The 14,200-nt window shown below is 46.4% G+C and overlaps 6 protein-coding genes across 6 annotated transcripts; 5 read left to right on the top strand and 1 right to left on the bottom strand.

Annotated features, from left to right (window-relative positions):
• Positions 1–162: 162 nt before the first annotated feature.
• GLAREA_00619 ((Trans)glycosidase) lies at positions 163–3,287 on the top strand (the record flags this gene model as incomplete). Its single annotated transcript, XM_008085377.1, has 5 exons — positions 163–2,206; positions 2,285–2,584; positions 2,640–2,931; positions 3,025–3,153; positions 3,209–3,287. The coding sequence occupies 5 exons, from the start codon at positions 163–165 to the stop codon at positions 3,285–3,287; spliced, it is 2,844 nt and encodes a 947-aa protein (XP_008083568.1).
• A 302-nt stretch (positions 3,288–3,589) lies between these two features.
• On the bottom strand, positions 3,590–5,385 carry GLAREA_00618 (MFS general substrate transporter; the record flags this gene model as incomplete). Its single annotated transcript, XM_008085376.1, has 5 exons — positions 3,590–3,613; positions 3,669–3,898; positions 3,950–4,934; positions 4,997–5,088; positions 5,142–5,385. The coding sequence occupies 5 exons, from the start codon at positions 5,383–5,385 to the stop codon at positions 3,590–3,592; spliced, it is 1,575 nt and encodes a 524-aa protein (XP_008083567.1).
• Positions 5,386–5,822: 437 nt separating this feature from the next.
• On the top strand, positions 5,823–7,250 carry GLAREA_00617 (Zn-dependent exopeptidase; the record flags this gene model as incomplete). The annotated part of the gene is made up of 3 exons (XM_008085375.1): positions 5,823–6,162; positions 6,210–6,574; positions 6,633–7,250. 3 exons carry the CDS (start codon positions 5,823–5,825, stop codon positions 7,248–7,250), a joined length of 1,323 nt encoding a protein of 440 aa, XP_008083566.1.
• Positions 7,251–8,242: 992 nt separating this feature from the next.
• On the top strand, positions 8,243–9,301 carry GLAREA_00616 (uncharacterized protein; the record flags this gene model as incomplete). Its single annotated transcript, XM_008085374.1, has 1 exon — positions 8,243–9,301. The coding sequence occupies one exon, from the start codon at positions 8,243–8,245 to the stop codon at positions 9,299–9,301; it is 1,059 nt and encodes a 352-aa protein (XP_008083565.1).
• Positions 9,302–9,650: 349 nt separating this feature from the next.
• GLAREA_00615 (uncharacterized protein) lies at positions 9,651–10,559 on the top strand (the record flags this gene model as incomplete). Its single annotated transcript, XM_008085373.1, has 2 exons — positions 9,651–9,984; positions 10,036–10,559. The coding sequence occupies 2 exons, from the start codon at positions 9,651–9,653 to the stop codon at positions 10,557–10,559; spliced, it is 858 nt and encodes a 285-aa protein (XP_008083564.1).
• Positions 10,560–11,739: 1,180 nt separating this feature from the next.
• On the top strand, positions 11,740–12,673 carry GLAREA_00614 (uncharacterized protein; the record flags this gene model as incomplete). Its single annotated transcript, XM_008085372.1, has 3 exons — positions 11,740–11,903; positions 11,952–12,141; positions 12,194–12,673. The coding sequence occupies 3 exons, from the start codon at positions 11,740–11,742 to the stop codon at positions 12,671–12,673; spliced, it is 834 nt and encodes a 277-aa protein (XP_008083563.1).
• Between the last annotated feature and the right edge of the window lie 1,527 nt (positions 12,674–14,200).

The raw sequence follows: 14,200 nt of genomic DNA, 5'->3' as shown, positions 1-14,200 counted from the left end.
TGCTGGTTGCTATCTGGTTTCTCTATTTACCCCCAGTAGCACTGATGTGGTATAGATAAAGTCTCAATGGTCCGATGCGTATGTAACATGTATCTGGACTTTTTATACGTCAAGTCAACGGAGAATATTGGCTGAAGACAGCCTCCATCACTTAACACAATCATGCAAATACCTAAATACCTGGCCCTGGCCTTGATAGTAGAGACAAATTTGGTGCAATGTGGACTCATACCACTTCTTACGCCAGATTTCCTAGGGGATGAAGCAGAAGATACCTTTACTGACCCAGATTCGATAGATGTGAAAGGTGGGGCAGATTTAGATCCAACAGTGTTTTTAGAAAAGAGAGCACAGCCTTTTGACAGCGAAAGATATGTATTCCCCCCTTCAAGATCAATTGATAGATTTCTAGGTCGTCGACATCCTACCACACTAGATTTGATATCAGACACCTCGGTCATTTCCACAGCAACGGTTTTACCAGTCAAAGCTACAGGAGGAGGATTACCACCGGGACGGCCAGAGAAGGAGTCGATACAGGAGGAGCCGTCGCCGGTCGAGGTGTTGCTAACACCAACTGAAGATGTCAATAACCCTGCAATAGCTCCTTCATCGACCGAGGGAGAACCGCCTGCACAAACATCTATGCCTATGTTCTCGGCGATTGATAATCTCAATATGGTTGGCCGTATTGCAGGAGATTCAATGCCTGATATTGGTCTGGTAAGTATTGAGGATGATAATGTTAATATGTTAGTCACGACAAGTCCAGTTCCGGCGTTAGGCGGTGGTTTACCAGCTCTGGCCCCATCCACTTTTATGATGGCCGACGTACAAGCTGCGGTAACTTCATCCACGGACCTAAATATCGAGTCGATTATAACTGAGAGGATAACTGTGACGGTAACAGCGATATCGACGGTGACCATTACTTCGCTACCCGATTCCTCTTTCAGCATCACTGAAGAAGACACCACAGTGATGGTAACGTCAACTATATCAACAACAATCACTATCACTTTAGTACCTGATGTAACCTCGTTGGAGATCACTACGGATAGCCCCGCTGGATTTAGCACTGAAGAACTGAGCAGTAATACCGATATTCTTCTCCCTTCTTCGATGGAATCATCTACTCCAGTCTCAATGCTGCCTGAGACAAGCAGCCCAGCTATCTCCACGGAGGTCCCAATACCTTCTGCCAACACAACAGATTCCGCCCTACAGCCCGAAGTTTTCGATAATGCAGGAAATTCTACAGAAGACACGCCACCTTTTGGGAATGTCCTGGGTTCTGTACCAGAAGCTGAAGTGTTTGACAATCTTGCCAATGCTACAGAGACCACAACACCTCTAGCGAACATCACGGCTTCCACACCAGAACCCGAAGCATTCGATACTCAGGCTAATTCTACCGAGACCATCCTGCTTCCTGCGAGCACAGCATCGTTGCCAGAATCTGAGGTGCTGGATGATACAGGCAACTCTACTGAAACCACAGTTTCTGTTGTAAACGGCATGGATCTCTTGCCGGAATCTGAAGCATCTGATTCTCAGGCAAACTCTACCGAAAGCACGGTACCTGTGGTAGATTCGACGATGCCAGAACCTGAGGTATTCGACAATACAGACACTTCTACTGAAACCACAGTACCTGTTGTAGAAGCCACAACTTTGGTACCAGGAACTGAAGCATTTGATTCTCAGGCCAATTCCACTGAGAGCATAGCACCTGTCGTTGATACCACGATTCCCGAACCTGTGTTCGATAATCCAGGTGGCCCTACGGACAACATAGCACCTGTTCTTGATACTACGGTCCCGGAGCCTGAAGTTGTCGATAATTTAAGTACTTCGACCGAGAGTACAGTACCTTCTGTGGACACCGCAACCGTGCCAGAACTTGAGGTCTTTGGTAATCCTGGCAGTCCCACCGAAGATAACACACCCTCTGAGAGCACCACTTCTTCTGTCCAAGAACCTGGAACGACTGACGATGCAGTAACGCAGACAGAGGACACAGTAGTAGACGGCAGCCCCGATGGGGAAATGAACAGTACCGATGGCCTGGATTCATCTATTGCTAAACGATCCATCTTTAATCCATCTGCAAAAGCCAATGTTGCGGTGTATTATGGTCAGACCCCTGCCACGGCTCAATATGACCTGCTATCGCAGTGTTCTCAATCTTCGATAGATATAATTGGTAAAGACACCCCTATCCACCTTCCAGCCCTCTGTATCAAAGGTTTATTGACTAAAGCTAATATTTCTTGTACTACAGTGTTAGCATTTATAACGGGCAAAACAGCCGGTAACAAGCCAACTTATGACTTTGGTCTTGGATGTAGCGACACTGTCCCTTCGGCTTGCACAAAACTAGCAGCGGACATCAACAAATGTCAACGTGCATATGGAAAGAAGATCCTCATTGCAATCGGTGGTGCAACAGGCAGGGTGACTTTCTCAAACGACGCAGAAGCGAGAGCATTCGGTAACGCAGTATGGGATACTTTCGGTACAGTTTCAGCAAAGAAGGTGGGGAGACCTTTCGGAAATGTTGTCGTTGACGGTTTTGACTTCGGTTAGCAAGCAACCCCTTTTCCACTCGCTTAGTCTTCTAACAAACTCAAAAACAGACAACGAAACTGGAAACCCAACATCTTACCTCACACTTTCCAACACACTAAGATCGCGCTTCCCTCGGTCTTCCGCTTCCGCGAAGCGATTTTACCTGAGCGCCGGCCCTCAATGCCCCTACCCTGACGCTTCGAACCCGATGGACATGTTACTCACGCTCGATTTCGTGTTTGTGCAATTCTACAACAATCCATCTTGCGAGATTGGCAGCGCTGGATTTCAGGACAGTTTGAAGACTTGGAGTCTCGCTCTGAGCCGAAATGGAAGGGTTAGGGGACCGAGGGTGATGATGTATGTTAATCTATCGCCTTTTGCGGCTGAGCTTTAAATGCTGTACCTGAGATTCAAATGATATTTCTGTTTCCTGACTTTTTGAATCTTCAGTGGTGCACCCTCGTGGCCGCCTGCTGGGCCGACGGCGTATAATAATGGTATCAAGAGTGCTAAGGGCATTAATGCTATCGTGGCGAGCACGAAAGGGAAATATGCGAATTTGGGAGGGCTTATGTTTTGGTAAGATGATCCAATAGAGTCTTTCTGGCGAGTTTGATCATTGACATTCTCATAGGGATGGACCGGAAGGGACTGCTAATGTTGAGGGTGGAAGAAGCATTCTGGGATGGGCAAAGAATGCTTTATTGCGTTGATGTTGCCTATGAGACTTTTGGCGTTGGAATCATCAATAGACAGAGTGATGTTGTTTGGAATGGATGTGAACATTAATACATAGACGTATTGTTATTATCAATTATTTTAACCCCGTGCTTGCTTCAGATGGGTAGGGATCTAGTGAGTGGAGGGATACACGACTTGTGCATATCACTAGTACTGAATGTAAGATGAAGACATATGCAATTTATTGTATTGATGTGCTCTCGCATACATTTTGGTTTAGTGATGAACCATTTTTTCGAAATGATACTGCTCCGCCTAAGTGTAAACCAACATATCACAACGCATATCTGAAAAACACCTAAAGTGGAATTAGCGACTCTGTCAAACGTTGCAAATGGCGTCAGTGGACTTACATTTTTCATATCAGTAACATCCTCAAATCCCTGAATTCGACTCTTCTCCTTCAACTCCTCGACCTCGCCCTCGCTGAGACCTTCTAGTGCCTTGTCACGCTTGCGGTTCTCAAGCATGTAGAGTAATCTTAGCACCTGGTTAAGCACGAGGTTGAGCACGAATGCGCAGAGCATAGCCTTGATACCAGATGGGTATGCTGGTTTCTCGGCGGCTTTGAAGAATTGAGGACCTGGAATTCGTTAGATGCACGCTTGAGAACTGAGAGTAGTGGAGAACATACCTGCAATTTGGCCAACACAGTAGCCTACGAAGACTAGTCCGTTGGCGGTTGTAGATTTTGTGCTTCCCGCGATATTTGTGGATAAGAGACCGAGAAGGACCATGAACCCTACAGGGTAGGAGACTAAAAGCCATACCCCGACGAGTCTACCCCAGCGATTCGTAGCATCGAGGTTGTTGATCAAAATGGTTCCGACAATAGAGGGAAGCATGCAAAGAGAACCAATAATCAGTCTACTATTGGGAATCTTCATGCAAAGGTAACCTGCTGACAAGGTGAAGAATGTTTGTACGGCACCAAGTGGCATGTTGAGTAGTGTGGTTGTCAGAGGGGTAAATCCAAAACCAGAGATGATGATGGAGCCGAAACTGAGACCACCAGATGGAATGGCGTTTACAAACGAGATGAGGAAAAGCAAGATGACTTTTGGGTCTGTGAATGCTTCCATGATCTGGGATACGTCAAAATGACGGCTCTTTGTTCCAGTCTTGTTCTCGATGACTCTTTGGATGGCGATGATCTTTTGTTCTTCTGTAAGCCAGCGGGCTGTGGTTGGGTTGTCAGGGATGATCCAGATGAACAGGATACCCCAGCATACTGTGATGGCTCCGAGGATAAGGTAGATATATTTCCATGTGCTCAAAGCACCATCCATATGACCGATGCCAAAAGTTAGAAGACCACCGAATGTTGAGAATACACCGTTAAAAGCTACCCACGCCATTCCCCTGATCACTTGTTCTTCACGCGTCCACCAAATTGCGGTGATGGCAACGAAGCCAGGAGTGATGGTTGATTCGAATACACCGAGAAAGAAACGAGCCGTCGCGAGACCGGCAAAGGAAGAACATGATGCTGTGATCATGAGAAGTCCTGCCCAGAGTATGATGTTGGCGCCGAGGAATTTGGCAAGAGGAAGCTTCTGGATTAGAGCTACACCTGGGTACTCTGCAACAAGATAACCGAAGTAGAAAATTGAAGATGCCTAGAAGTGTCAGACCGATGTGATACAGGTTGCTACAGACGTTGCAAAAAGAAAACACTTACCCAAGCGTATTGCTGCCCTTTCAAGTTGTTGTCTTCGATGACACCGAATACTGAAGAATATCCAAGTGCGGTTTTGTCCAGGAATTGGAGACCTATACTATCTATTAATGACCGTAATATTTTAAGATGGGCCAGGAAGACTTACCATATGTAACGCACATGATAGGTAAAATATACAAGTCGATTTTGCGAAGAACCACCTTTCTATCTTCAGCTGAGGCAGCATCCGTAGCGAGAGCCGTCACAGCAATATTTCCTGCCTCATCCTTGATGTGCAGACCAGTCTTGCCAATCTCTGTGTCATCTACATCGTGAAGACTAGTGATGTTGTGCCCCTCAGAGACACCTTCAACAGGACTCTCGGTAGGATTCACTTTCTTTTCCGACATTTTGTGAATGAGTGTGAAATCAAAAGAAAGACTCAAACGGATGACTGAATCGAATACCACGACTGGTACCTGGACTCCCTTTTCATATTACCATCCTTATCTTCATCGGAATGTTGTCCGTCAGCTACGGAAGCTAACGGCGACAACCTATCGATAGAACGATTCGGCCAATGAGAATGATTTACTAATTATTTAGATTTCACGGCCAGGTACGACAAACGTCGAAGCGTATGGAGAGTGGGATGGTGTTTGCTTGGATTAAATGATCTCTCGGATAGGATCCTTCTTGGCTTGATTGGCCATAAGTGGAGTTGCCCGGATAGTTCGCCGAAGAAGCTCCTGGGCTTCTCGTGACCAAATCGTATGATCTCAATCTTCCTTCAATTGATATACCATCTCCATTCAAAGACTGGTAATTTCATCTGGAGTTGTCTATAATGAGAGTTGCGTGGCGGACAGACGATCTGGCTGATGTTCTTGATGGGAAGTCAGCCTGCGAAATCCCAGTGGATACGACAATGGGCACTGACTACCTGGAGTTTATATCCGACCACATAGACTCATGGGAGACGAAACTGCGCCCTCTCAATCTGAAAATACACGATAACCCCGAGCTCTGCTATGAAGAATTTATCGCGCACGAAGCATTCGTCAAATTCTTAAAAGGATGTCCTGGTTGGAAAGTGACCCCGTCGGCTTACGGAATCAAAACTGCTTTTATTGCTGAATATGATAGTGGAAAGCCGGGACCTGTGGTATCTTTTAATGCTGAATATGGTAATTATGTATTTTGAATATTCTACGGATTGCACTAATATTCATAGATGCTTTGATTGGAATTGGTCATGCTTGTGGACACAACCTAATCTCCATAGCATCGCTATCTGCTGCTCTTGCTACAAAGGCTGTCATGAAAGAATACGGCTTAGCAGGAAAAGTAGTACTTTTTGGAACACCAGCAGAAGAGGGTGGAGGCGGAAAGATCAAGCTACTCGATGTTGGAGCGTACCGTGATCATGGTGTTGACGTGTCGATCATGGGACATCCCGGCAATGTAAAAGATGCTGCTCTGGTGAGCACTTCTGCATATTACAGATTCAAAGCTGAGTACTTTGGCAAAGAAGCCCATGCAGCTGCAGCACCATGCAAGTTTTACTTCTCTATAACCCAAATCAAAAAGCTAACAGAAGTCAGGGGAAGGGGTATGATTGTGACTCTCAATTGAGTTGAAATGCTAACAGTTGTAGATAAACGCACTTGATGCGCTTGTCATGGCGTACACAGGACTTTCAGTACTTCGGCAGCAAACCAAACCTGGAGATATAATCCAGGGCCACATCACCGATGGCGGAGCGGCACCTAACATCATACATGCCTACTCAGCAGGAACGTTTATTGTGCGAGCTCAGACTAAGGCTCGGCTTTCCGAGTTGAAGAAGAAAGTAGAAGCGTGCTTTCGTGCTGGAGCGGAAGCAACAGGTTCGACACTGAAAATGACGTCCGAGGGGTCATATGACGACCATACGCCAAATCATGCACTTGCACGATCATATCGACACTTCAGAAATCGTCTCGGTGGCGATATACCTCCGCCAGATATCGATATTGTCGAAGGACGCTCTGGGGCTTCCACAGATCAAGGCAATATCAGCTATGCGTATCCATCTCTGCATAGTGGCTTTCATATTATATCAGAAGCAGGAGCCCATAACCCTGGTTTCACAAAATCAGCGAGGTCTGAAGATGCTCATAGAAGAGCACTTACTACTGGCAAGGCGTTGGCTGCAACGGCCACTGAAGTTTTAACGCGAAAGGGATATTTGGAAGAGATCAAAGCAGAGTTTGCGAAACTTCCGAAATCTTGAATGTAAGAACACAAATATTGGTGTATAGATAGAAACAAAACCCGGGTATCAAAAATACAGAAACTCTTTCCGCAATGTTATCTTGAAGGATACAGTAGGACACAGTCAGCGATAAGTGTTTCCAACTTCTGCAGCTGCATATCTATCCAGATATTCAGCCAGACAGTGGCAACTAAATGTTTTCATAATCCGTCAAACCCCTCCGATCCCTTCAATCCTTCAACCTCTAGTAAAATGTTGTTCAATGAGGATTGATTTGGATGTACCCAAGGCAGAATCGCTGAGACAGTTATTTGAGTCTGGACAACGAATTGGGAAACACCCAGATTATCGGACAAAAGAGGAAAGCTACAACATCGTTAATCAATGTAAAAAAGGCTGACCACTTAGTTAACCTACAAATAAGTGTTTGGAGTGGAATTCAACGTAGTCAGGTCGAATGCCAAAAGCCAATTTGTGGTAGTTGATTGGCCACAGCAGTGAGAGCACGCAACAAGCCACCTTTGCGGATTCTCATTGATCGGGGCTATAAATAACAAAAATCCATCTGTCACTAGACATATATAAAACTCGCCCGGAAGTTCGTCGCCAAGATGTATTGGTGAGAATTTGCGGTTACTGTCGAGATCGTTACCCGATCTAGACTGCTCCAACGGGCGACGTTTTGCAAAGGAAAAAAGACACCCTCACACACACAACACAACCTGTCAACCTGACATCCACCGCCTGACCTCGCAGCCTTACCAGATCAGGCAGCAAGCCTAGGCTAGCGCGGGTCACCCTTGAACTCGAAAAACTTCACAGATCTCAGGAAATCTCTTTCCTCGCCGTTTGAACCACTTCCGCACGACACGCGTTTGGGCGCTTTATTCTTCCTTCCTTTTTGCTGTATGGATCTGGCCTGTGGTGCTTGTTTGTCGGTTGCAGAGCCAATCGGTGGTTCCCTTCTTTCGCTGCCGTTAGTTTCCCCGACTTAAGACCCGCGTGGGAACATGAATCCAACGGAGCCCTCGAGCTTTGAAGCTGCCGCTGCCGCTGAAGCTCCAATATCTCCAACTTCTCCACACTCATTCACGCTGGACAGCCTTCGTGAACAGACAATCACACGGCCGGAACACCGACGGAGCAACTCGAGTTCGTCTACCGTCACCGTCATCTACTCTCCACTACCATCGCCCTGCCACCAACAATCGATCGCGACCGCACAAGCGCCCTCCAACTCTCAACCCCCAGAGTCTGATCACCTCCGTCCGCCAATTTTCACCTCCAACAAAGACCTTGCAATCAACACGCCGTCGCAGTTGGATTCGACTCAAGATTTCCCAGATCTGCAAAGGTACCAAGACATTGATAAGGAAAACGCCAACGTAACGGCAGCGTCATTTCGCGGTCCGCAGCCATCTCTATCCAACATCGGCGAAGCGTCCCCCGTACAAGAATTACAATTTTTCGGGCCATACACAGTTCCTGTACGCCGTCGAGCTCGCGCATATTCAGAAAAGTTTCCCGAATTCCCCACCAAAAGCTCATCGCCTGTCGACTCCGTCGCCATCACACCAGCGAACTCGCAACCGAACATTTCGTCAATTATAAGCACACCTCGAGCGCATCTACGTTCTATATCAAACGGCTCCGCCTTTGCAAGTACAGGCTCCCTAAGCTCTCCGCCGCCAGTTACACAAGTTCGAACTCGGGGGCGTGCTCGTTCAACTACCTTAACGTCCTGTGTTAATCCTCTCGACGAACCAATTACTGCTGAGGAGCAGGCGATATCGAATCTAGCTCAAGCGATCAACAGGCAAAACAGGAGAGAGGCTGCTTTTTCCAACCCCATTCACAACAACTCAATCACTCGAGCTGGTACCTGGAGCGGCGGTGATCAAGCCAGACGAAGCACATTGCAGTATCCTTCACGCGGAACAATTGCGTTTAAGAGTCCTCCATTATCACGCAGTCCAGAACCTGCATCATCGCGCTCTCCTGAACCGTTTCCTGTTTTAGTCGAGTTGCCAGAACGCAGCTACAAGGGCAGCCTTGATCAGATACAATAATCAAATAAGATCAATTGTGGTTACAAGAATTGTAGATAATAAAGATATTAATTGACGGAACCATCAACTGTCGACCCCGGATAATTTGCTTTTCCTTAGGAAAGTCAGTACATCAGAACACCGAGAGTACTTGCGCTACAATCTTACAAGAACCCTTCCTCAACACTCGCATAAAGATTCCGCGACAATACTTGTGCCACTCGTTCAACAATATAGGGTGTGTATCTCTTCTCTGTTTGTGGTTATCGAGTAATTCGGGGCATTGCTGGCACAGATTTACTCCAATTGGGTCCGGTAACTGGCAATTTTTGACGTTGAAGTCCGTCGGTTTATGAACTGTTGACGGAATATGAACTACGGTGGTTATTCAGACGTGTCTCAAGGAGGCGCTTCCAATCCGCGACAAGCTCCTCCATCTCCGTCCCCAGGGCTTCCTCACACTAACGGAATGAATGGCGGTATGGCTGCCGGAGCGGCCCTTGTTGGGTATCCCACACCCGCAGGTCACCAATCCGACCTCAATTATGTTATGTCTATGGTCGAAGAGTTATCTGGTATTTTACGTGTGAACCAACAACTTACTGCCAATGTCGTCGACAAGATGGGCAAAGTTCGGGAGCGGGCGAAAAATCTTGATTTGAGTAATGACGAACTGATTGCTGTTGTGGCCCAAGAACTGAATGGTAGGTTCTTTAGCATTTGTCAAGCATAGTTATATGCTAACGATCCCCTAGAAGAGTCTGAGAATTTGGAAAAAGAAAATTCGGAGTTGCGCAAAGCTTTAGACAGCACAGATTTTAACAAGAAAGAAAATTGGAAGCTCGCCGTTCACGGTGCAGAGATTCTAGCTGACGTCGCTGAGAAGCTCCATAGGTTTAAAGAGCAACATGAATCCGATACTCTAGCCTGGCATAAGAATTACCGGAAGCAGCTTGCAGAAGAGCGAGAAGAGAATCTGAGTCTTCGCAACCAAATCAACGATATGAAAGCTTCGGCTTCTCGAGCGAGCGATAACTTGCGCCAAATGAGACGTTTTGTTGCCGACAATGATCAATGGACGGAACTTGAGGTTGAAAACCACCGCCTTCGAACGGAAAAGCGGTTCTGGAAGAGGATGGCATTGCCATTGATACCAGACAACGATTCTGAATGGAGTGATGATGACGATTTGATCGATCCGGAAGAAAAGAAACGCGAATTTATCAAGCGAGAGAAGGAGAGGAAGGACAAGGAAGATAGTGAGGATCAGCTTGCTTGAAAACGTCGCATGGGAGCCAACTTCTTTAGGGTATGGTCTAGAACCTCGAGTGGAGCATTACGATATGCATTTGTAGGAGTTTTACGAAAATGATACCCGGACTCATTCTCACGGCTCACAAATGCTTGGAGACCATGGACCAACGCGCAGTAACTTGAAAGTCTTAATTGTCTGTATTCTTACAGACGTGCTGTCTATCTGATGAGAGAGCTCTGTCCCTCTGTTGTTCACTTTGAACGGGACTCTTGTCACTTATCGTTAGATGGCATGCGACCATAATCGGACACTGTTTAATAATGAGTTGTGAGAAGTAATAGTAATACACGGCTCGTCGGTGAACAAAACACAGGGTTGTGGGTTTCCGATCATGAAGAAGGTTCCGTGTGTTGAACTAGTATTGGGTTACCAATGCAATTGTGGACTGCCTCTGAGCTTCTCCATTGAGCTCGTCCAGCCACTTGCATTAAATAGGTCGAGCTTACTCCGCATAGCGATGCACGAGCTGCATGATTGCCCGAAAAGATACGAGCCTTCGACGGCCTCCCTCGTCGCTATGTTGCAGCAGTAGTTCTGCACCATTTATCGCTCTTGTCTCCACTTTTGAGTGTAAATTTCCGCGTCTGGCTGTCTCCAGCTATGTTCAGCATGCTGATGGCTTTACAGTACGACATGACGGAAATCAGCGGTGGTCGCAATCGGTTATTTCAGACGCGGCTCGTACCTTTATTCCGACGGGGCCCCTGATTTAGTGCGTTAGCTTCCGCTTTAGGAGTGCTTCGACTCGTTAGTGCTGCCAAAGACTTGGTGTCTGAAGTCAACAAACTGTACATCCTGTGCTACCCAAAGTCGATTTATTGAGAGCTTAGTAGTACTTACTTACAAGCTTGTCGAGTCAGCCAGCCGCGAGCGATTGCCAAGCAATTGCACTGGGCCATTACGGAGAATAATGTCATGAGCTTTCATGTGGGTACTTGCACTAATACAAGCCATTGCGGCCTGTATTCTGATGGTTGTTCGGCCATTAGAGCGCTCAAGTAGAATTATATATATTTGGCTATCCCCTTCGTTATTGCACTCCAGCTCACAGTTCATTATATCCATCACTACCTCCTCGCTTGAACTGTATAGTTACTGGTACCTTTGTGAGATCGAGCCTTTGATACAGTAGCAAGACCCTACAATGATTAAGACAACTCTTGCTCTGGCCCTAGCTGCCACATGTGCCCTCGCTGCACCCTCATCTTGCAACCAGGACAACTGCTTAAGGGCTCTTCTCGCACCAGCAAGACCTGCGGCTGCCGACTGCTCCAGCTACCTGGTGAAAACAACTACACCTGCTGCTGCGTAAGTTTGCGCTTGCTCTTTCGATTCCCTCAGGCTTACATCAGATAGCACAGTGACAGCCGTCGTCACCTCATCCACAGCTCCCCAGAGCACACCTGCTCCTTCCGCTGTATCAGCGACTATTCCAACATACGCATCTGCGTGCTCTGGTGTCGTGAGATACACTAGCGCCTGCTCCTGTGTTGGCGTTACTGCCACAACCGTTACCGCAGTAACTCCTACTGTAACAGTCACTGTGGTCAGTCTGCCTTTTGAGAACACATGTCTCAAAGCTAACACTTAGCAAACAGACCTCCACCACCCCGTCCTCAACTTCATGCCCAAAGACCAACATTAAACTCAAGGCAGTTGGAGGAGCTTACAACGGCCAATATGCCCAATTGATCAACAACTACTCGGGTAAGACAGTTGTCTTCGTCGACACTCTAGCTTCCGCCACATCTTTCAACATCGACTCCGCAAACCACATCTCCGCCGTTGGCACCGGAGATCTTCTCTACGGCAGCACTGTGAACTACTACACAGCCGCTTCCTTGCAATTCAGCACCGTTGCGAAAATCTTCCAGTATGGAAATTCGGGCTATGCCACTTTCGACCTCGGAAGCGATAACAAGATCACCGTTACCAGTGCTGCTAATTTGAATGTTGTGCAAACTTGTGGCAACGTGTATGATGCTGGTGCGGGAGTTACTGTTTATGACAAGCTAGTTACTGATAGAGGAGAGGACACCACACCATGCTTCTTGTTTGATTTCTATGCCGTCTGTTAGAGGAAAATTTCAAGGATTAAAAAGGTAATTAGATTAGACAGAGGCATTTAAAAACGAGCCGTTAGACGGATGAGTTCAAGATATAAACAAATCACCGTTTGAAACACTTCATATATCTACAAGCGAAGCAACATGGACGATCTCAGTTAAAGTGAAAGACCCCACACTAGAGGCAATTATTTATTGAAATTCTCATTCTATATGTGCCCGTCTTTCTGTCAACAAAGAAGACATAAATCAGCTGATCACACAAAGTTTGAGTGGGTAAGGGCAGTTTCGTCCTTCATCAGAATCTCGATCTAGCTATGTTGTTGACCAAAAAACCGAAAGCTTGTCGAAAGTCACAGTGTCGTATAAAAGATGAAGTTTGCATTCTGTCAGATATCAATGTTACTGAAATTGAATATGTCTTGGATATTGTGCAAATATTAGTATCATTTCATCGAACTTGCAATGACACAACAACAACAACATATTCCACCTAAAAGTGCAATTTTACCTCCATCATTTCAACCTCCAAGGCCAAAATCCTGCACTCTATCTGTCACTTTCACCTTGTGTAAAAGTAAAACTCCCCCCAACCATACAGGTATGTAGAAGGAAAGAGCAAAAAATGAAACCATTGCTTGGACCGTGAATCGAACACGGGGCCAATGCATTCATGAATCCAGTTGACTGGACTCATTGGCAAGCATCGATTTTACCACTAAACCACCCAAGCTGATTGGTTGGAGCACATAAATTGTTTTTGTTAACATAAAGTGTACATTTGTGGGTAGACTTCGCCTGTGGGTCCTTCCTGTGGCACATAGGTGGGTGACGAAGTGGGGTTTGGCTCACTTTGTTCGAACCCCCTCACGAAGACTTCTCTACCTACCTAGGTACCTATCCGGACACGTCACTGGCGTTTTGCAGGAGCTGAATAATACCACAGGCTGTTAAATTGAATACAGATAGCAGAGTCTGCCGCAGGTATGTGAATTGCAAGTTCTACAATCACGTCACTCCTCCAACCCCCCGGACTTGATATTACACAAACACTTACGTTCTATTTGGCAGGCATTGTTATAAATATCGACACTATTCACATTAGACTTCTGAAAATGACTATAGAATCTGAATATTTACATAAGATCAGTTCGAAACGAGTTGCTGATTACGCGCGTTTGAGTTTATTATTAGCACTGTAGAAATCTTTAGGACTTCGATCTTACAGGACTAAGCACTAACACATCCCATTCATCACTTGCCTTTTGGGTGGTCAAAATAGAAGAAAGAGGGTGGAATTGAGTAATCGACTAGATGTACGCAAGACTGTCAATTTGGTCACTATTGTCGTCAGCGGGCTTGCACGGAGAGATCATGACACTGTGAGAGAGGGATGTAGGCTCGATGACCATCGAGACTAGTAGCGAAGCACAATACAGAGATGTAGCGGCGCTAAAGACGCTGGAGGGCTACTCGAGCCAGGTCTCTTCCATCACTTTCTCACCCGAAAGCAAGCAGGCTATCTCGGCCCTCGGGCTC

This window comes from Glarea lozoyensis (genome assembly GCF_000409485.1).
Source record: "Glarea lozoyensis ATCC 20868 chromosome Unknown GLAREA3, whole genome shotgun sequence".
Lineage (NCBI taxonomy): Eukaryota > Fungi > Ascomycota > Leotiomycetes > Helotiales > Helotiaceae > Glarea > Glarea lozoyensis.
The sequence above is the reverse complement of the archived record's forward strand: the minus strand, read 5'-3'. Positions and strand labels throughout refer to the sequence as shown.